Source organism: Salvelinus fontinalis, chromosome 2, assembly GCF_029448725.1.
Source record: "Salvelinus fontinalis isolate EN_2023a chromosome 2, ASM2944872v1, whole genome shotgun sequence".
Lineage (NCBI taxonomy): Eukaryota > Metazoa > Chordata > Actinopteri > Salmoniformes > Salmonidae > Salvelinus > Salvelinus fontinalis.
The window spans coordinates 35268455-35291999 of NC_074666.1; the positions used below are offsets into that span (position 1 = coordinate 35268455).

At 42.8% G+C, this 23545-nt stretch overlaps 1 protein-coding gene across 1 annotated transcript in view; it reads right to left on the bottom strand.

Annotated features, from left to right (window-relative positions):
• Positions 1-22911, bottom strand: part of med13a (mediator complex subunit 13a) — a 104236-nt gene extending 81325 nt beyond the window's left edge. The window contains exons 1-2 of the mRNA XM_055873062.1: positions 22297-22911; positions 14406-14640 (exon numbers count right to left, since the gene is read on the bottom strand). Of these exons, the coding sequence (XP_055729037.1) occupies positions 14406-14640; positions 22297-22362 (301 nt within the window). The 5' untranslated portion in view covers positions 22363-22911. The remainder of the gene's footprint in view (positions 1-14405; positions 14641-22296) is intronic.
• Positions 22912-23545: the final 634 nt, after the last annotated feature.

A 23545-nucleotide genomic window follows, 5' to 3' on the forward strand; every position in this document is an offset into this window, starting at 1 on the left:
CAGCACAGAGAAATAAACACCACACATGACCACGAGACATGATCCCCTGTATCTTATTTGACAAGATGTTGTTCCTTATTGTGGCGAGACTCAGTTCTGAGCTAGCTACCAAACTGTGCAGCTTTAAACTTAATGTAAATGAAAATGTGTTAGGCCTACATTGTGGAGACAGATTAGTTTAGTTAGGTGAGGAGAAAGTCTACACAGACATAAAGATACATCAATGATTACGTCTCTCTGCCTCTGAAAGAGGAATTTAAACTGTGATTTCTTTTCCCCCCATAGCAACAGTAAAATAAGCCATTTTGCCCTTGGCAAAGCAGAGCAGTGAGTGCTGAACAGCTTGTTTAACCTCTTGATGCTAAGGGTCAGATTTCTTTTATTTTCTTCTTTTAAAAACAATTACGCTTCCAAGGTAAACGGACTATTTCTCAGGTCCAGATCGTAGAATATGCATATAATTTACAGATTAGGATAGAAAACACTCCAAAGTTTCCAAAACTGTCAAAATATTGTCTGTGAGTATAACAAAACAGATTTTGCAGGCGAAAACCTGTGGAAATCTAACCGGGAAGTGATTTTTCATTTTTTTGAGATCTGTGTTTAATTTCCCGTCTTTCTTCCATTTAAAGGGGTATCAACCAGATTCCTTTTCCAATGGCTTCCTCAGGCTGTGACCAGGCTTTAGACATAGTTTCAGGCTTTTATTTTTTTATTCAAAACTAGTCAGGTGTCCTTTGATTAGTTCCTGAGCGCGAGAGGGGTAGCTCTCCATTTTCTTTCTCTCTTTTATTGAATAGGTTACGGTCCGGTTGAAATATTATCGATTATGTATGTTAAAAACAACCTGATGATTGATTATAAAAAACATTTGACATGTTTCTACGAACATTACGGATACTTTTTGGAATTTCCGTCGAACGGAACGAGGCTGTAGTTTTCTGAACATAACGCGCAAACCAAATGGCGTTTTTTTGTTATAAAAGCAATATTTATCGAACAAAAATAACATTTATTGTGTAACTGGGAGTCTTGTGAGTGCAAACATCCAAAGATTATCAAAGGTAAGCGATTAATTTTATTGCTTTTCTGACTTTCGTGACCATGCTAATTTGGGGCTAGCTGTTCTAGCATTGATTGATACACTCACAAAAGCTTGGATTGCTTTCGCTGTAAAGCATATTTTCAAAATTTGACATGATAGGTGGATTAACAACAAGCTAATCTGTGTTTTGGTATATTTCACTTGTGATTGCATGATTATAAATATTTTGCGCCCTGCAATTCAGCGGTTGTTAAGGAAAATGATCCCGCTAAAGGGATCCGTAGCGTAGAGAAGTTAAGAGGATCTGGGCTCATATATTTTTCAGGGCTTTAAGTAGAGGGCCGGCTACATTTCACAAGTGCACTTGTAAACAGCTGCCAGAAAAACTTAAAAAGGCCAGACATTTTAACTCGGTTGCCCAATGCTAAAAGAAAAAAGCCGTCCGTCTACCCTGGAGAGCTTGACCTTGTTCTTCATATCTCTAGTCTCCCTCCTCCCATCTACTACAAAACATCCCCCATTCCTCAACTCCCCTTTACCCCTCTTTCAGATGCCTTACCTTAGCCCCTCTGGACACTGTGAGCCAACGTCTAAACCTATCTCAGATTCAGCCAAAAAAAACTACGCTGTGCGCTGATTAGAGTGGGTGTCCAGAAAAAAAGTGTGTGATTAGACACTGACATGTCTTATCTTTGAAACACTGTAGAGGAAACAGAAACTAGGAGGAACTCAGGCATCCCTCCATATACCATTTCAAGCTAAAATGAGGAGATGGCTGTGAAATAAGCCAACGTTGTACACAGCAAGGGCTGTGCTGACAGGGCTACGTTCACAAGACAAACGTTGCAAGAATAAAGCGGATGTGATTCCTGATTCTACATGTCAGAGAGGTATATTCTTATATGTAGGTTCCACAACGTTGTTCCATGCTGAAGTCTGCCCTGGTATTCTGTGCAGTAGGCTGACAGAAGCCCTTGTTCTCTACGTCTGTTTGTTAAGAAGGATTTAACATTAAGTCCTCGGCCGGTCGACCCTCCTCTGACATGGCAGTCCAAAGGTCACAATGTCATGACAACAAGTAAGCAGCCAGCCAGCCTGGCCAGCTGGTTCTTGACAACAACACCAGCAGATTATAGAAGAAAACATGGGAATCATCCCATTGCAAAGCCATGCTGGCCTGACTGAATATAGACAGATCCCCACTCACTGTTACTAATAACACATATGGGGTTAGAGTGCGTAGGAGTAGGTGAAGAGAGGGGAAAAAGATCTATCAATAAAACAGCAAGAGGCTGATGAAGAACCGAAAGCTAAGTTGCCATTTCTTCTGTGGCCAATTTGCATTCCTTTTCTCGATCCAGTTTTTTTTACAAAAGAAGAAAATAGCCCCTGCATAAATGACGGGAAACGTCTAAACCTAAATTTACATAAACAGATATCACATCTGCTTTACTCTGTCAGGATCACATCTGCCTCCCCCTTTCTCCCCCCTCTCTAGTATTTTCCTCTAGCGCTGAAGAGAAGCAAACAGGCATCTGGTTTGCATCAAGCGCTCCTAACGACCTTATGTCTCTCAGTCCACCACAGCCAAGAGAACAGGAGCAATACTCTTTCTGGAGACAGTCAGAGACACACACATAAACAAAGAGGTGCACAGATCAAACCTACTATTAATATAAGTTTTAAAAAACTTAACCAACAAACACATAGAAACAACACTAAAACTTGAATTTTAACAACAACCTGGGAAGTGGGTGTGGCCATGAGAGGAGAGTGAATGACAGCCAGTCCATCTTCAGCGGGAGGGAAAAGGGAAAAGGAGTGACTGAGGGGTGTAGCAGTGGCATAGGGCAGAAAGAGAGAGCTGCAGCTAGTAAGCTATCACAGAGAGGAAACGTTTGAATTGTCTCAAGACTATAACCGGCAGGCAGGCAAGCAGCCGACACAGAGAGCCAGGGAGGGGGCAACCTGTTTCTACTGACTGATGTGGAAGGAGAGTGGTACTTTTACACACAGTTCCCACAGTCCTTACAGCAACCCATTAGAAAGCATTCTTCCCTGACAAAAGAGGGACAAAAGATAGCCCGTCTCCTTTTTCTCTGCAGCAAGTAACTTACATGTTGAATGGCCATCCCTTATAACATTCCACCCAATGTGGAAAGTGCCTCTTCCACTTATCTTCTCATTTGAAATACAGACTGTCAAATTAAAATAAGCATTTTCACCCAAACAAAACAACATTGCTTTCAATGTTTGAAATTTCTCTCCAAATCAAAATAGGAGGAGCGGTCCCGGTCAGATTAGCAGCTAATAGGTCATTGCACTGCCAATTAACTCCATTGCTCTTAATTCCAGCCTGTTAATTGGCTGTTGTGTGAGGTGGGAAGTTGCTAGCTGGCGTGTGGTTGGCCGTCAAGAGAGAGAGAGAGACCAAAGAAAGAGAGACCAGAGAGAGGGGGAAAGAGAAAAAGACCAGAGAGAGAGAAAGAGGGAGAGAGACCAGAGAGAGAAAGATAGAGAGACAGAGAAAGACACACAGTAGCCTGGCTCAGATTCAGGTTTATGTCTCCCTCTCTCTCCCGTTTGGCGGAGGGGGCCCAGATGAGCTGACCTAGCAGGCAGTAATCTTTCACGGGCATAGACAGGACCACACTACACAGCAGAGACTTCTCAGAAGAAGCTCCCAAATCACACACTCCACTCACACTGCACCGACCACTAGGGCCAGAACGATACCAGTATCGTCATACTTGTTAGTATCGTTGCAAGGAAACAAAACACGAAGCGGCTTTAACTTGTTTAGGAAAACAGCCTTAATGTTGGAGAAAAACATTATGTTGTCATTCAGAGTCACAAGTATTTATTTTCCAAGCTATAGCACACAATATTTTATATACAGCAGATTTTTAAAGGACCAAAAAGTTACTGGTAGTGTCACAGCCCTACCGATAACCAGCACACACCTCCCCTGACACTAGTGTATGAGATCTCGCCAAGAGCCTGGTGACAAAAGATACAAATACACTGAACAGGGATGCGGGCAGCTGAGCAAACATTTAGGAAAACAAAAATTCCGGAGGAATTCCGGAGGAACCTATCATCCTTTCACTCCCTCCTCTTTACATTCTCTTCCTCTGTATCCGCTGCTAAAGCCCCTTACTACCACTCTACATTTCAAGTTTCTGTCTCTAACACAAGGAGACTATTTTCCACCTTCTCCTTCCTCCTAGAGGCGTCACAACAGATACCCTGGTTCGAATCCAGGCGGTATCATTGTAACTAAGAATTTATTAACTGACTTGCCTAGTTAAATAGAACTACCCTATGCCTTGACCTCTTTCTCTCCTCGCTCTCCAGATGACATGTGACTAGTGAGGTCTGGCCACCCCGACAACCTACCCGCTCGACCCCAGCCCCTCCTCCCTTCTCCAGACCTCTCTGGAGACCTTCTCCCATTCCTCATCAACTCATCCTTGACCACTGGCTGTGTCCCCTGACCCGAGTTGCTCCCCTCCTCAAGAAACCAACACTCAACTCATCTGACGTCAAAAACTATAGACCTGTATCCCTTCTTTCTTTTCTTTCCAAAACACTTGAGTGTGCTGTCTCTGACCAACTTTCTCGTTATCTCTCTCAGAACGATCTTCTGCCCCCTCAAAGACCTCTCCATCACGGTTAACAACTCCACAGTGTCGCCCTCCCAGAGTGCAAAGATCCTTGAAGTGACCCTGGATAACACCCTATCATTCTCTCAAAACATCAAAGTAGTGACCCGCTCCTGCAGGTTCATCATCTACAATATCCGTAGAGTACGACCCTACCTCACACAGGAAGAGGCGAGATCCAAATCCAGGCCCTTGTCTTCTTCCGTCTGGACTACTGCAACTCGCTGTTGGCTGGGCTTCCCGCTTGTGCCATCAACCACTGCAACTTTTCCAGAACGCTGAAGCCCGCCTGGTTTTCAACCTTCCCATGTTCTCTCATGACACCACGCTCCTCTGCACACTCCACTGGCTTCCAGTCAAAGCTCACATCCACTACAAGACCATGGTGCTTACCTACAGAACAGCAAGAGGAACTGCCCCTCCCTACCTTCAGGCTAAACCTACACCCTAACCCGAGCACTCCATCTGCCACCTCAGGTCTCTTGGCCCTCCCACCCCTACGGGAGAGCAGTTCCCGCTCAGCCCAGTCCAAGCTGTTCTCTGTCCTGGTACCCCAATGGCTAGAACAGCAGAGTTCCTGCATATCTTCAAAAAACATCTGAAATCCCGAAACTTCAGATACCCCCTTCTAGCTTTAACTCCACTGAAAAATGTACTTTCTATGCCTGTGATATGTTTGTCCCACTTAGCTATCTCAAGATTAATGCACTAACTGTAAACACACACACAGGTGTTTGTGGGCCCATTCCAGCAGTGTTTGTTTGTGCTAAGAGGTGAATGTAAGAGGGCATGGTTTTGGAGGTGGTCAGTCCCTCCAGTCACAGGTGTCTATGCTCTGGTAATTAAAGCTGCAGTCAGTAGCTCATTAAACATCAAGATTAATGTCTTGTGATCCACAGGGCTCCAGGGGATTTTTCCATCCAGGCTAGGTAGAGGAGCTTTTCCTCCCTCTTTCTCTGTCTCCCCCCCCCCCTTCTCTCCTTCCTACTCTTCCCATCCATCCACAAGCAGCCGAGAGAGATGGACCTGTAGTGGTGCTGCTTGCTCCACAAAGTCTCTATTACTAATGACTGAACATTTCAAGAGCAAAGTAAGGGGAGAGAGCTCACCCGCCTGCCTAGCACCCAGAGCCGGAGCTTTATTTAAGTTGAAAAATGTTGGAGAACACAAAGAAATTTAGGAGCACAATAAAACATATTTCAGATATTAAAAGCTAGAATCCTAAATTTTTCTAGGCGCACTAGTGCTCCTAAATTAAAATTCCAGGTTGCACAGCAAAATAATTTGGCGCATATGCAAGTAAAATGGTCGCACTGTAGGGCCATGTGGCCACGTCCCTCCCAGGCTCCAGCCTCATCTGTGATGCACTGCACCAGGCCCACAACCCCCCAGCCAGCCATCAGAGAAAAGGGAGGGAAGGGGGTCACATTCAGGAGATTAGCCCTGGAAAATGGATCCCAAAGCACAAAAGGTATAAACCCCCCTGACTCTCTAAAAAGTCAACTACAAGCCAGTCGAGTAGATTTCTCCATTTACTTATCTCAGAAGCCTTTCGCGGCTGACACAGAGAACAGGGTCAAACCGAAGCGCTCAGAATCTTTAGCCTGGGTTAATAGGGAATATTGCTCACCAATTATCTTAGATCCACATCAACAGCCCTGCCGCTACAGTGCTGCTGCAACCACAACCAACCTTAATCCAAACAACCTCAAGCAAGCTCAGCGTAATTGAGAGCGGTTACAGCGTGGTTGAGTTCAAATTGTATGCAGGACATCTGGGTGGGCAAACATTCATGTTTTTCCTCAGGTGTGGCCAGATAACAATACAAAGCCTTTTGGATATGTGTTGAGATAAGCCTGAACTACTCCATCTCACTTAATAATGTAATGTTTATCAGTTATATCCAGAAGGAGGAAAACTGACACCATTAAGGCAGTTGCACTTGTCAAGTGAAGTCTTACACCGTTTTCACATTCATGATAGCAAAGGGAAATGCTGTTGTGTCGCGCACGGTACTCGCCCGACAGTTGCCCCCCTCCGAGCACGTCAGCCTAAACAGAACTGTCTCGTCAAGCTCAACACTCCTAGAGTATAAATGGTAAAAGCAGAACAATGTTTTTGAAAGAGCTGAAATTGTTTAACTGAAATTTCAGTAACAGCCCGTTACATTCTGAAATTGTTTTACCTGAAATTTCAGTAACAGCCCGTTACATTCTGAAATTGTTTTACCTGAAATTTCAGTAACAGCCCGTTACATTCTGAAATTGTCGCAGTAGCTACTGCCTGCCAGCTGCATTGAGCTGTGTAAAACTATGGAAGCCCATTCCCACCACCACTGTAACAATAAGCGCTGAGAGTCGAGAAGAAAGTTCAGGGAGTGAGTGTTTTAATAAATAAACACAACTTAAAACAAAATATGAACCACGAACAACGCACAGACATGACACCGGAAAAGAAACAATAACGCCTGGGGAAGGAACCAAAGGAAGTGACATATATAGGGAAGATAATCAAGGAGGTGAAGGAGTCCAGGTGAGTCTGATGACGTGCAAGAGCGCGTAACGATGGTGGCAGGTGTGCGCCATAACGAGCAGCCTGTTGACCTAGAGGCCGGAGGGGGAGCACACGACAACCACTCATTTTATTTTTTTATGTCGATACTATCTCAAAATGTTGAGATATGTAAGTCAACGTTTTGAGATAGTGGATCATACAAATATGTTTTTTCATTTGTAACATTGTGCGATGATTTCAGTGGTGGCACCAAAGGTCACAGAGTTGTGAGGGGGGGGGGTTCCCGGGGCCCAGAGTTTTTCCTGATCTGGTAGGCTAATCTAGGTAAAACTCCAGGTATAAAATGCTTCTAATCAGGTCATATGGTCAACAAAATAATCCTGTAAAAAACCCTGGCCCTAGGGAGGATGAAAACGTACAAATCCTGTCAAACAAATCATGAAGCGAATCAGTCTAAACAATAGTACTTTGTCCCTTGTGTACTTAGGCAAATGCCAGCTCGCCACACGCTTGTCGGCGGCCCTGCTGGGCGGATTGCCACACAATGCTACAAATTTAGAAACATAACTTATATGTATGATCTATATGCATTTTATTTTTGCATGGCGGGAATGGGCTTTTATATAAAACAGCTCAACATCTCAACTCCCCAGTGAATTATATCCACGTTTTCAATCACAATTTGCTTTTACCACATGTAGCCTAATGATTTGCATGATATTGATAAAAATGAAGCATGGGTTGTTGTACTGTTTGTAAGGTAGGCCTACTGTAATTTTATATTTGTATTAGAGGGGTAATCATTCCTTTTTGATAGGCTAACATTACTTGATGAAGACACGTTGTTAGCTTTAGCTAGCAGTACCTCTGTGTTTTTGTCTTGAAGCTAAAATGTAGTACCCGCAAAACACCAGTCTCAACGTCAACAGTGAAGAGGCGACTCCGGGATGCTGGCCTTCTAGAAAGAGTTGCAAAGAAAAAGCCATATCTCAGACTGGCCAATAAAAATAAAAGATTAAGATGGGCAAAAGAACACAGACACTGGACAGAGGAACTCTGCCTAGAAGGCCAGCATCCCGGAGTCGCCTCTTCACTGTTGACGTTGAGACTTGTGTTTTGCAGGTACTATTCAATGAAGCTGCCAGTTGAGGACTTGTGAGGCGTCTGTTTCTCAAACTAGACACTCTAATGTACTTATCCTCTTGCTCAGTTGTACACTGTGGCCTCCCACTCCTCTTTCTGTTCTGGTTAGAGACAGTTGAGCTGTTCTGTGAAGGGAGTAGTACACATCGCTGTACAATATCTTCAGTTTCTTGGCCATTTCTCGCATGGATTAGCCTTCAGAACAAAACTAGAGTTTCAGAAGAAAGTTTTTTGTAATCGAACCCACAAATGCTGATGCTCCAGATACTCAACTAGTCTAAAGAAGGCAGGTTTATTGCTTCTTTAATCAGTACAACAGTTTTCAGCTGTGCTACCATAATTGCAAAAGTTTTTTTAACTTCACTAGGGTAGGGGGCACTATTTTCCCTTCTGGATGAAAAGCGTGCCCAAAGTAAACTGCCTGCTACTCAGGCCCAGAAGCTAGGATATGCATATAGATTTGGATAGAAAACACTCTAAAGTTTCCAAAACTGTTAAAATAATGTCTGTGAGTAAAACAGAACTGATTTGGCAGACAAAAACCTGAGAAAAATCCATCCAGGAAGTGGGATTTTTTTATGTTTGTAGTTTTTTATTGAATGCCATTACAGTATCCATTGACTTAGGACTCAAATTGCACTTCCTATGGCTTCCACTAGATGTCAACAGTCTTTAGAAATTGTTTCAGGCTTGTATTCTGAAAAATGAGAGAGTAAGACCACTGTGAATGAGTGGACCCTACAGATTTTTCATGCGCTCGACCGAGAGTGCGCCTTTCTTGTTTACCTTTTATATTGACAACGTTATTGTCCGGTTGAACTATCGATTAAAAACAACCTGAGGATTGATTACAAACATTGTTTGAAATGTTTCTACGAACTTTACAGATACTATTTGGATTTTTCGTCTGAGGTTTTTGGATATAAACAGGTACTTTATCGAACAAAACAAACATTAATTGAGTAAATGGGAGTCTTGTGAGGGCAACCATATGGAGATCATCAAAGGTAAGTGATTAATTTTATCTCTATTTCTGACTTGTGTAACTTCTTTACTTGGCTGGTAACTGTTTGTAATGATTTGTCTGCTGGGCGCTGTTCTCAGATAATCGCATGGTATGCTTTCGCCGTAAAGCCTTTTTGGAATCTGACACCGTGGTTGGACTAACAAGAGGTTAATCTTTAAACCGATGTTTAACACTTGTATGTTTTATGAATTTTTATAATGAGTATTTCTGTTTTTGAATTTGGCGCTCTGAAATTTCACTGGATGTTGGCCAGGTGGGACGCTAGCATCCCAGGTGCCCTAGTGAGGCTGATGATCAATTAGCCTTTTAAAATGATAAACTTGGATTAGCTAACACACGTGCCATTGGAACACAGGAGTGACGGTTGTTGATAATGGGCCTCTGTACGCCTTAGATATAGATGTAGATATTCCATTAAAAAAAAGCTGTTTCCAGCTACAATAGTCATTTACAACATTAACAATGTCTACACTGTATTTCTGATCAATTTTATGTTATTTTAATGGACAAAAAAAAAAATCCTTCAAAACCAAGGACATTTCTAAGTGACCCCAAACTTTTGAACGGTAGTGTATGTGTGCGTATGTATGTGTGTGTCAAGCCTATTTCAGCCTTTCCCACTCAAATCAAAACACTTCACCGGTGAATATTGCCATTTTTCATAAGCAGAAAAAGACAATAAAAAAGAACACAGAGTAAACTAGGTCCGCGGCATATAAATGGTGTTTTAATCACACGTCCTTGAGCAACTGGCACAATCAAGATCTGCTCCTTGAGATATTTTTGGAGTTGGTAGGAAAGGGAAAGGGGATACCTAGTCAGTTTTACAACTGAATGCATTCAACTGAAATGTGTCTTCCGCATTTAACTCAACCTCTCTGAATCAGAGCGGTGCGGAGGGCTGCCTTAATCGACATCCACATTTGGAATGAAAGAGGCTGACAAAAACAACAATATTTGCATTCAATATTTTTCTCTTTCCCACAGATCTGGGAGATTTTCACCAGACGCCTCATTCAATCTGAGGGGCAGCCATCTTCACAGGTGTCAGGGCAAGGAAGAGAAACAAAGACCTGACCTGCAGACAAAAAGGAAACCTGGCTAGCTCTGCTCCTCCAGTGTACTGAAATATGCCCTTTGGAGCTTGGCGCTGCCCTGAGAGGTGCACATCAGAGCTGTTCTGAATAGTAAAGAATGGGCATGCCTGGAAATGTTCATAGACTTTGGCAGAGCCAACAAAAACTAACAAGAGCAGAGCTATGCCAGCAGATTATTAGTGCCACACACATCCACACTAAAATAAAACCCTTCAGAGAGAAGCTTAATTAAGCACATCTCCTTCCTCTCAGTACAAACATCCAAAACAACATAGTTGTCCATCCGTTAAACAGCAGAGGGACCATTGAAAGAGAAGTGCACTCCTCTTTCCTCCCTCCCTCCCTCCTCTCTAGAGATCTGACCCAACATGCAGTAATAAATGAATGCGTGTGCTGCTCAGTTGTGGCGCCCCAGGGAGCACAATGGAGATGACTGGGCTGATAAGAGATCCTGCTCTGCACAACAGACAACTCTCTTTCCATTTAAACCTCCACACAGCAAGCTCATATTAGGCTGTTTTACATTAGTAAAATGTGTAGTAAGATCTATCTCTCTTCAACATTGGATTGGCATCTTTTCTGTTTACAATATCCTTACATTAGCCTTGGATGTGGTGTGACCAAAGCAGCATTCCTGCTTTGTGTGTGTACAGCTACAAGCATTCCGTAAATACCCTATTACAGACAAACAAAGTGAGGTTAGCGATTCAAACTATACAGGAGCTTCTCATCTAAACCACATTGCACACTTGATTATTGCAACGGTTCACAATTGTGTGGACATTTTAAAAGCCTTTAGTTTTCAATTTGGCTAACAGAACAACATGCTGTTTTCTGGTATTAAGGTAATGAAGGTACTTCTTGCAGGGACATGGGGTGTCAGAGAGCCATTGTCTTTACACTGTCCCATAAGAGGGAGGTATGTGATGCGTTTCACACACTACCTAAAGAGGTGGCTTGGGAAAGAGAGATTTAAATCTAGGTCTTTTTACAATGCAAAAATGTGTGTCCTGGAACTAGTATGCGTCATCAAACTAGTGTAGCGTAAAGAGGCCCGCAGTCCAACTGCAATATAGAGGGGCTGATAGTGTGTATGGTTTCATAATAGCCACAAGAGTAAACACTTGAAAAGGTTGAATCATACTGATACTAAACCAGAAGTTTTTTGTTTTTTTTTACTTTTGTTTCCGGGCTTCATCTGCTTGAGAAACTTTTTCAATTTCATCAGAAAGACGGGGAACTGACTGGCTGGGAGCCATGATTGCAAAGTGGAGCCTGAAGCCTGCAGCCTTGGAGTCACCTGCGGCTGAGTGGAGGCTGGAGCAGAGGGAGGGAACAGGTAGGGAGGGCTGGTAATGCCCAGGGGAGAGAGAGGGAGGGAGACGAAGACAAATACAAAGCGACAGAGAGAGGGAGTGACTGCCATAGGAGGCCCACTGGGACCTGGCAGAGCAGGAGGGAGGGATGAAGGGAGAGATGGAGGGAGGGAAAGGGGGCACACGAGTAGCAGGCCCAGGAACCAGGGAGAAATTCACCACCAAACAATTACCCTCTCAGACAGACAGACCTCTGGTCCTAATTTCTATGCAAAAAAAGATCAGTCGTTCTTTGAGTGCGGGAAGAAACCCTGCTGGCATTTATCGGTGGAGGATGCCCCTGGATAGGAGAGCGACTCCACCACCGGCTTCTAGGGCAGCCAGGGGGAGGAGGGTATTTGCATGAGGATAAAACCCTATGCAAGCAGTTTAATTTTGCAATCGCGTCCGTTCGCTTGCTTGGAATAATTTTTTGTGCATGGCCACAGGAAGATTAGAATTGGTTTTCTCAAATGTCCTGATAAAGAACAGGCTAACAGAGTAACTTGTCCCCCTCTGACATGGGGAGAATAGTGCAGGGCCTAGCTAGCAGTCTGCCCCCCCCCCCCCCCCCCCCCCTCTCTCTCTCTCTCAAATGGATTACTGGCCCACTGTTTACACAGAAATAGCACTTGCTCAAAATTAAAAGACTTTCTCCGGCCGTTAATCTAATGAGCGTGGAAGGAGAAAATGAGCCGCCACCATTTCTGCTGCCGACATGAAAGAATACAACAGATTTTCATGTTTACCACCAGCATTGCAATAAGGGGGGTTAAAAAAATAACAAACAAAAAAGTGCTTAACATTTCCAGGGATTACCCCAATTTGACTTGGACGGTTTGACTGAGGAAAAGGGCAAACCCATCAGCCACTTGCACAGAGGAAAAAGGCCACTTGCACAGAGGAAAAAGGGCAAGGTGTTAAGCAGCTGACAATGGCTGGCGGTGGAATTCCAGATGACTGCCGATGGAACAGCCAGCCCGATCACCGCCACTAAAACACACACGTTGTCACCATCTTCTGTGTTGCGTCACACTTTCACTGCCAGCACGCCAAGGAGAGGCTCCATCCCACTGCTGTCCACACACACACACAGTCCATTTAATGCTTAGCCCTGCAGGTTATTACCAGAGCCCACCAGGGCTGGATTGGCTGCCATCACGCCATTTAGCTTCCACTTCCAGCCCACTTCAAGCACAACATGTCATAATGAAGGAGGGCCACGGGCCGGCTGTGTGTCTGTGTGCAGGTGTGTGTGTCATGGCTCAGACTCAGGAGTTCAATCTCCCAGCCAGAGAGCATGAATAAAGATGGTCTCTGTCCATCAACCACTGTTGCTGTAGAAAGAAAGAAATGTGAGAGGATGGAGGGAGGAGGGAAAAGAGAGAGAGCACCAGGCCAGACCTCCTTGATGTGTTAGGCTCGTTTCTTCATCGTTGCTCCTGCATATAAAACATTTCACAGAAGTCATGAGAGGGGGGATCCATTTCCCCCCTCTTTTCTATCCTCTTTTTTAAATGGGAAGATGTGATAAGCTTTGTGATATTGCCTCGGCGACACAAAGTGCAGGGCGCTGCTTTATCGTGTGCTGGAGGGCGGAAGGCGCTTAGATGCCATGATAAGGCTCACAGTGCGTGCACACACACATACACACACAGAAAAAAATAACTACGGTGGTCGTAGTGAGTGTTTGCTCCAAACAGTGGGAGTTGACCTGCAGGTGAAGGCTGTTCTCTGCCAGGCTGGCTGCTTGTCATTTAGGGGATGAGGGGGAAACTAAGGGAGCTCTCTGGTTAACACGATCACCTTCTAAGCTCTTACAGTGAATTGATCTCCTCAGAGTTCACAGCGTCAGTCAGCCTGACAATCAACCCCTGCCCTGAACCTTGTAATATTTGACGTTATACAACCAGCACTTTAACTATCATCATTATCACAACAGGCTTAGGTATTGCTCTGAGGTCTGCAGCACTCAAGAGGCTCCTTTTCATGATCTTTTACAATAATCACCCATTTAACCAGCTCTGTAACCTTCGATGAATGCATAAAAAGGTTAATTGAAAGAAACATGAGTCCCTCATTTATCTCTTGTGAGCAGCAAAGGCAATCTTAAACATGGTCTGAGTGGGCCGTTGCTTAGACTGTATTCTTCAGTCTTATTTGTATTATTGTTTCATTCACCTGTCACTTCCCCCTGTTATTCCCCCCACGGACATTTTATCCTGCCCCCACCCCCCAATGGACATTTATAATTGTTACAGTTGTAAATATGTATATATTATTATAATTATTTGTATTATTGTTTCATTCACTTCTCTGTTTGACCTGCACTGTTGGAGCTCAGAGCATAAGAATATCACTATATCCTGCAATTACATCTGTGTCTAATAAATTTTTTAAATACAACTAATTACATTTTTTAAAATTATAAGCCAAAGCCATCACACAGGCTTAGTACTGCTGTTTCAAGTTATTGGACCATGGCAGGTATTCTATTCAGGTTATCGTGAGTGTGTGTCTGTGTGTGTACATGCGCCCACTCTCTCTATCCTGTCTCACCTGTAAGTTCGTGATGGATCAGCTCTGCGAAGTTAGGGTCGTCCCCCCACCAGAACAGCCAGAGCTCCCTACGTCCGGGCCTCTGGCTCCGCCGCCACACGCTCAGTACGTCCGCCTTGAGGCAGCGGCTGAAGCTGCACAGGATGGGGTCCTCCTCGGTCACGGGGAAGAGGATCGGCGCAGAGGTGGGGCCCTGCCACACGTACCGCTTCCATTTGATCCCAGTCAGATCAGCCTGGGAGGGGGGGAGGGAGAGTCAGCCACTGCCACAGGAGCCAGGTGCCCGTGGGTAAACATTTTAACACTAGAAAGGCCTTGGGGATCATTTTGAAATTGCCCCTTCCAAATATTTAACACACGTACTGTATATTGTTAGAATTTTGAGATCACGAACAGAATGTGTTATAAGCAGTTTTAAGAGGAAATGTCATTTTATCAGTGGGGCGCCAAAAAGTGACTTTTTTCAAATCCTCCTACATTGTCACATGCAGGTAAGAGGCTTCTATATGGTATCATAAAGCGCAGATTCTGAGGTTTCCAAAACACTTAACATTGCCAAATATCTATCAAAATTGAAGAGATGAGCTCTATTTCAAAATATCCCTTTTTCCAAGAACAGCCACTGTTCAATGCGCTCCACAGGTGAACAATCGGCAACAGAAAGCTATGATCCCTTATTGATGTCACTTGTTAAATACACTTCAATCAGTGTAGATTGAGACAATTGAAACATGGATTTGTGCCATTCAGAGGTTGAATGGGCAAGACAAAAGATTTAAGTGCCTTTGAATGGGGCATGGTAGTAGGTGCCAGGCGCACCGGTTTGTGTCAAGAACTGCAACACTGCTGATTTTTTCAAGCTCAACAGTTTCCTTGTGTATCAAGAATGGTCCATTGAGGCTGTTCTAAGGGCAAAAGAGGGGGATGTAACACAATATTAGGAAGGTGTTCCTAATGTTTGGTAGACTCAGTGTATTTATTAGATTGTTAGAATGTTAAGTCAAAATGAGTCCTTATTGGCCTGAAGGCAGGTCCAAAGAGGCAAGGATTTCTAGTGTTACAGTAAACATTTATAAAAGCAAAAGCATTCATTGTCCTTTCTGGACACTCCGCCTCATCAGGAGGAACACTTATGACAAGGAGACACACAGGCAGGCAGCCACAGAAATAGAAAAACAAAGAGAGATAGAGGAAAGGGAGATGGGAAAACAGAGAGAGAGTGAGAAGCGACAGAGATAGAGGCAGAGGAGAGATCGAGGAAGAAGATAACAATATAGAGAGAGGAGAGATAGCGGAAGGAGAGAGATAAAGGAAGATGTAGAGTGTTGGATAGATAGATAGATAGATAGATAGATAGATAGATAGATAGATAGATAGATAGATAGATAGATAGATAGATAGATAGATAGATAGATAGATAGATAGATGAAACAAGAGGAAAGGCTTCAATATAAACAGAAAGAATCGTGGCTAAAGAGAAAAGCAGCAAAAAAAAACCTTGGCTTGTTTTTGTTCCAATTGTGTGCACTTTAGCTTCAGGTGCTTTCAATCTCAGCATGAACAACATGAACAACATGAACAACATGAACAACATGAACAACATGAACAACATGAACAACATGAACAACATGAACAACATGAACAACATGAACAACATGAACAACATGAACAACATGAACAACATGAACAACATGAACAACATGAACAACATGTTCAATGCTCTAAGAACAAAACCTCCCTGATGCTTGTAAATGGGCTGACCACCTTAATCCTTTTTAATGATGAGTGCTTTGGGGATTGTGCTCTATATAAGCCAACATTGTCCGGCTTTTATAGAGAGAGGTAACACAACTCAGAAAAATTCATTGGTTGTAAATCACTAGCAGCAGCACAGAGTACTACAGGGTTATGAAGTGTTAAACCAGGAACATTACGCTCCAGTGCTACAGCTGCCTGCCTACCCCTGGCGGCTGGCTGAGGCTCACCAGAAAGCAGTCCCTACGTACAGCATTTAACACCCTAGTACCCTCCAAACTCGTCATTAAGCTCGAGATCCTGGGTCTCGACCCCGTCCTGTGCAACCGGGTCCTGGACTTTCTGACGGGCCGCCCCCAAGGTGGTGAAGGTAGGAAACAACATCTCCACCCCGCTGATCCTCAAAACTGGGGCCCCACAAAGGTGCGTTCTCAGCCCTCTCCTGTACTCCCTGTTCACTCATGACTGCGTGGCCATGCACGCCTCCAACTCAATCATCAAGTTTGCAGACGACACTACAGTGGTAGGCTTGATTACCAACAACGACGAGACGGCCTACAGGGAGGAGGTGAGGGCCCTCGGAGTGTAGTGTCAGGAAAATAACCTCTCGCTCAACGTCAACAAAACAAAGGAGATAATTGTGGACTTCAGGAAACAGCAGAGGGAGCACCCCCCCATCCACCTAAAACACTCACAAACTTTTACAGATGCACAATCGAGAGCGTCCTCTCAGGCTGTATCACCGCGTGGTACGGCAACTGCTCCGTCCACAACGGCAAGGGTAGTGAGGTCTGCACAACGCACATGGCAAACTACCTTCCCTCTAGGACACCTACAACACCCGATGTCACAGGAAGGCCAAAAAGATCATCAAGGACAACAACCACCCGAGCCACTGCCTGTTCACCCCGCTATCATCCAGAAGGCGAGGTCAGTACAGGTGCATCAAAGCTGTGACCGAGAGACTGAAAAACAGCTTCTATCTCAAGGCCATCAAACTGTTAAACAGCCATCACTAACATAGAGGCTATGCCAACATACAGACTCAAATCTCTGGCCACTTTTATAAATGGATTAAATAAAAGTATCACTAGTCACTTTAAATAACGCCACTTTAATAATGTTTACATATCCTACATTACTCATCTCATATGTATATACTGTATTCTATACCATCTACTGCATCTTGCCTATGCCGTACAGCCATCGCTCATCCATATATTTATATGTACAAATTCTTATTAATCCCTTTACACGTGTTGTATAAGGTAGTCATTGTGATTTTGTTTGATTACTTGTTAAATATTACTGCACTGTCGGAACTAGAAGCACAAGCATTTTACTATACTCGCATTAACATCTGCATTAACACCATGTGTATGTGACCAATAACATTTGATTTGATTTGACGTACAACCAGTCAGCGCTTCCTGTGTCCATGTCCTACACTGAGGCCATTCACTGTCTCTCACACACACCACCCACCCCCGAATACATCATGCCTTCCAGTGTTTTAGGCTTACACTCAGTGCCCATGTCATACACTGAAACACCACAAAGACCAACACTACCATCACAACCTATGTTGCAATATTGCATTACAGTTCTTCTCTTGATGGAGCGCCTATCTATCCTTGCAGCGCGGCAGACAACTGATAGTACATATTCTTGAGGCGGGCTATTTTCCGCTGCCAGGTGATATATTCAAGTTGACAAACTGTCACTTTGACTTAGTTAGAAATAGACAATTACAATTAAATTGGCGGGTAAATTTAAATCAATTTAAAAACTATGAGCGTGAGCGAATGATTAAGCCTGGTTGTAGTAGCGGCGCGCTAGTCTTTAGCCTAGCCTATCCTAGCCTAGCCGGGTATAAACTGGGAGATTAGTGGTGGGGGGTGGTGTTGTCAAAACAGAACGCTCTGTGGTGTCAACTGGACCCAAGCTGGATCACAACAACAAGTTAGTTATCCATTATAACATGGCAGCCAGGAAGCCCATACACTGGCCACAGTGGCCAGTCAGAATGCTACAGATATCAAAACGCTACAATGATCTGACTAGAATATGATGAGCAACTGTAACTACAAAATAATAGATTTTTTTAAAGAGATTTTATACTAAATATTGAAAGCTCATAGGCTGTTGAGTTTAGTGACACAATCTATCAAATTTACAAGATATGACTACAAAAAAAAGCCTTTCCTCAACACTACTCTTTCCCACATGTCCTTACATGATTTTCATTGCTAGGATTTATTGTGATTGGCAGGCACACCAACTCCCAGCTTCTTCACGCATTACCAATTCATCAAGCAACATCATAGGAAATATCTCACATCAGGAATTTTTCTCAAGGGCATTCAAACGCTGTTCCAGTCAAGACACCATTCACAAGCCCATATTCATTTATCATATAGGCCTATAGCCTACCGGTTCATCAAGGTTACGCTACTGTACTACTGGCTTATTCCTTTCATAAGTATACTACTACTGTTGCTGCAGTTTCTGTTTCAGAAACTTCATCCACCAAGCCCTCTCTCTCTCATGGTGGCAGACATAGTGGTGTGAGGAACTACCTGACACCTGCATCTTGCAGAGAAACATCTGTGCTGCAAGGAAAGAAAAGGGAGGGGAAAAACTGTGTGAAACCAGATCGTCTGAAATTATAGAAACTGACTGTTTCTGAAACGGGTGGCGCTTGGACTGTAAGCCTGCATATATGCCCGTCTTACTTATTCTTCTTCAGAAATGCATTTTCATAAAACAATCCATTCTTTTGATGACAGCTCTGAATTGTTTTTATGTTTTTTCCGTCAATGTTAGGCTTTTCAAAACCACGGAATGGCCGCTCTCTCTGTCAAAGATCAAGTCCAAGCTTTCAATCCATAAACTAGGCTATTCTCTGCTAACATTATCTGGCAATCTTCCAGAGGCAGATTGCACCAGCAAAAGTCTGTGTGCCTACTGCGGTCAATCAATCAATCTATCTTTTTTAAATCTACATCTGAGTTGCAGTCTGAACGTGTCAGAGAAACCTGTGTGCTTCCTTCAAACTGACACGACTAGCTGAGTGTTTGCATAATGCTCAGGTATGTAGGTGTGTATGCAAAATGTCCACCCACCAGAAGTGCAAGAACCGGGGTCGAGTTAAGGTTCCTTTTTCAGATGCTGAGGCCTTCAGGCCAAACTCCCATAGCGGCTATAGGGGAATCTGAGGACAAAGCCATTTGACGGACTCAGAAAGTTGATGTAAAATCTGTCTGGGATTTGCGGGTTACGACCCCTCCTTTCGTCAGATGCTCAGCTTCGCTCACCTTCCCTCTCACAGCTCAGAGCTCCAGGTCCTATTGTGGAACACACTAAGTGCCAACAGCTGTCTTCCCTTCCCTTGCTTTCCCTTCCTGCCATTCTCCCTCCCAGCGACTTCAGATTCCCTATAGCCGCTTTATTCCAAGTGCAATAGCTCAAATGAGCAAAAAGGTGTAATGAGTTCGCACTCAAAAAGATACTGCATAATGCTTACTTCATTATTCGATTTTTAATAGTTCAAATGAAGATGTTGGACTTACATGCACTTTAAGCACAAAATATTTTGACATGCAAAACCTTTGCACTACCCTGCAAACTTTTTGTAAATGTTCTGTATATATTAGTGATGGGGGAAGAAATCGATACAGTTACATATCGCTATTTTATTTTGGACGATATATCAATATTTGACTCCAAGTTTTTTGCTACTGCAGGTAGCATTAGCTACCACTAGTTGACTGTACCTGCGGCAAAACTCCGGTATTTTTCATCATAAAGCTTGTTCTCCATCTTCTTTGTAAATAGTGAGCCAGCATGTTAGCCAGCATGTTTTCAGAACTTTTGTATATATTTCCCTGACTGATCAAAACGTGTTTCTCATGCTCTCTCGTCTCTCTGCAGCAGACATATAGTGAGAAAGATGTTTGGAGCATCAAATCGCAATATATTTAGAATCATGAGAATCACAATACATATCCCAGCAAGTACACGTCTGTTGCTTTTTTCTGTTGTTGTGTTTTACATTTTAATGTGATCTTGTCTGTATGTACGTTGACTGCTGCTAAATGAATTTCCTCTAGAACATTAAAGTTTTCTGAATCAGAGACAAGCAACAGGTGAAGTTGCTCAAACCATCCCCGAGCAGACAGATAGACACCCCACCACCACTACTAGCATCTCTCTCTGTCACGGTCTCACACTCACACTGCAAAACATGAAACTAGTCTGTTTCCATCTTGGAAAACTCTGGAGAAATGCAAATCCACTCGGTCTACTCTGTCCTCTCGTCCAGCCATTCCATCAGCACGGTATTTGTCACTGCTGCAGTGTTAGTTCTAATCCTGCCTGGCCCGAAATTAGTTACAATAACTATCTTCTACTCGAGGCTGAAAATTATCCTGACAAGAGACATAGTCTAGCAGGGCCGTTGTGACGTGACTATTGATTTATGAAAATAATGTGTTATAACACATACCAATTAATCTACAAACAAACTTCACCACCCAGAAATTTGCAAGCAAAAGCCGCTTAACTTTAAAAAACAAACGAGAATTATACATTTGAAAAAACATTGCAATAAGACTCCTGAGAACTATTAGTTATGGAAAAAGTGCCAAGCTGTGTTCACTGCATTCTTTCAGCCTAAAACCACAATGTCTGTTCAGAGTGTGAGTCATACAGGACCGTGAACAGCAGCACTGGTGTCATGCTCATCTCAGTCTGCAGTAAAATGTCTCCCTACTATTGCAATACAGCAACCAGTCATTCACTACTAGTCTGTCCTGTTCATTCAGCTTTACTGTCAAATGCTGTGGAAAAGGACGATTCAAGTCCATCAATATGTATCTATTTAACCTTCATGAAGGGGAATTGTTCACATCTGTCATACAGTACATACTGTACAGAAAAAATGCTATGCATTTATAGTATAGTTGGTGAACTACTGAGAACTTCTTAGATTGGTCTAGCTAGTAGTAGGAGTGCGAGGGACAAGAGGGAACATCTGAGCTTTTTCCTTGAGTCTATTATATACTTTTGGTTGTGTATTTATGATAGCTATATAATTAAATTGTTTTACGGCTGACTAGCAACAGTATCAATCAGCACTATGAGAACTAAGACATACTAATAAATACACCGATATAAAACAAAACAGTGAATTGCATTAATTTGACATGAAAAATGTATTCAACTTGAAAAGTTGCCCGACTGGAAGTAAGTAGTACATTCTAAAGAGATGCACTACCAATATCAAGAGTACAGTGTTGTTTCTTAATAGTTCACCTATTTTAGGTGAGCACGAACCAAGAATGGAAACAACAAATGATTGGAAAGCAAACTTGACAACTTCAAAGGAAAAGTATAAGCCCGCAAATATGCTACAATTTATCAGTAGCTAAGCTCTTCATTGGCTACTTAAAAGAAACAATGTAGCAATCAATGTATCTTCACCACTACACTGGCCCACTGACAACAACAACACGATAGAACATGGAAGTTGAAATTAGAAGCCAATGTTCACGAGCCTTTACTTTCCATGGTCGAATGCCAAATGTTTCTGCCATTTAGCTAGTTTGCTATTTGTGCAAATGAACAACATTGCAAACTAGTTAGCAGGCTAGTCAACTGCTTGGGTTTATTTTAAGGTCACATAAATAAGCTACACAATGCATGCGATAAAAAGAATAACGACATAGAACGTTAATTCAACTAAGTAAACAACTAGACAAAAATGTAATCATGCATGGTGATCAACGTTGCTATAGATAGCTAGTTATCTAGGATGTTTATCATCACCACACGTTACATTAGTTGCACTTTTTTGCCTAAAACTCTCAGGGCTGGAATGCATTGAATGTGATCAAACTGAAAATGTGTGATGGCAAACAGCATGCATGCAGCTGCAAGTGACAGATAACACTATTATTCTTTAATCTTGCACAACTTCAAAGTATGCAAATAAACATTGCCTTAGTGAATGATGTTTGAATTGCACTGCTCGACAGGCCCTGCCTGCTTTTCCATTGCTGTGGCTACTAACGTTAGCTCGCTCTTTTCAGCTAGTTAAAAATGGCTGCTTTTCCTTTAGTTTTAAATCTCTTACCAGACAGAATAGATTGGAGTGGCAATCCTCCAAGCTGGCCCCGTTTGGTACAAAACAAGAACTCATCCTTTCACAGCGAGATCGAACATTCCATCATTTCAGTTCCCGGGAAAATATAGACAGATTTTCAAATGTATTTTGCAAGATGTATAATAAGGTAATAAACGATAATTATTTTAAAACAATTGGCTGGAGAATGTTATTCAACAACCCTTCGAATGCTATTGTCCGCCCTAAAATAAAAGCTGTCAAAATATCGCCTCCACAACCTCTCTATCGACCTCTCGAATACAAATTAAATAAAACATTTAAATGGAGCGAAAAATGCTCTTAAAACAAAAAGAAAAGGAGAGCAAAGAAGCAACTATCCCCCTCCCCCTTAGCTTAAAACGGGTTTTGCTAAAAACGTTGCTCTACTCCTCCATCACCATCAAAATCAATCTAAAAACGAATAACATCCTTAAAAACCAATCGGAATTTGGCATATGCCTATCTCTACGGTAATTTTAACCATTATTTCGGTCTCTGATCCTTCTGGTTCCATTTGAATTCATGGATTCCTTTCTTTAATGGCGGCCACAGGGAGAACTCTGCCTCCAAAAGCCTATTGGCTCATTGTGGTCATGAGGGCTGTAATAACACTGTAACTGATGGGTATTGCCGCTAGGCGAGAGCAAGAGGCGCTACTGAGCAACCAGATTCTGTTACTAATGATCAAACCTTTAAATTTACCGACTTTCACAGTGCACCACCTAGTGCATACACAAAGAAATGTATCCATTCCTTGCATCAACATTTACATCGTACGGTGTGTGGCCTTGCAATCAGAGCAAAGGCCTAAAAACTTTCACCTAATCGAATGTGTCAGTGTAGGCGGGGATACAATGTAACACTATTATAACACTATTGTAATGCTGTAGTAACATAAAGCACGCGCGACGCTAATACAATTCACGAGTTGCCCAGGCCACAAGTGCCATGAACTGTGACAAATTATTGTTGCGCCACTCTGAGAACAAATTATATTAACAAATGTGCTGTCAAGCGTTCAAGATTATTCAATACATTCGGTCATGATGAAGTAGCTATTTTACTCAATAATTGAAACCCAAAAGGTGACTGCACTTGTTATTTTTTATTTTAGAAAAAAAATGTATACAATTGATACTGAGCTTTTCTCTTTCATTTGTATGAAAATGTGTTAAGTTAATACTTTTCAGATAATTGATTGTGATGAATGCACGGAATT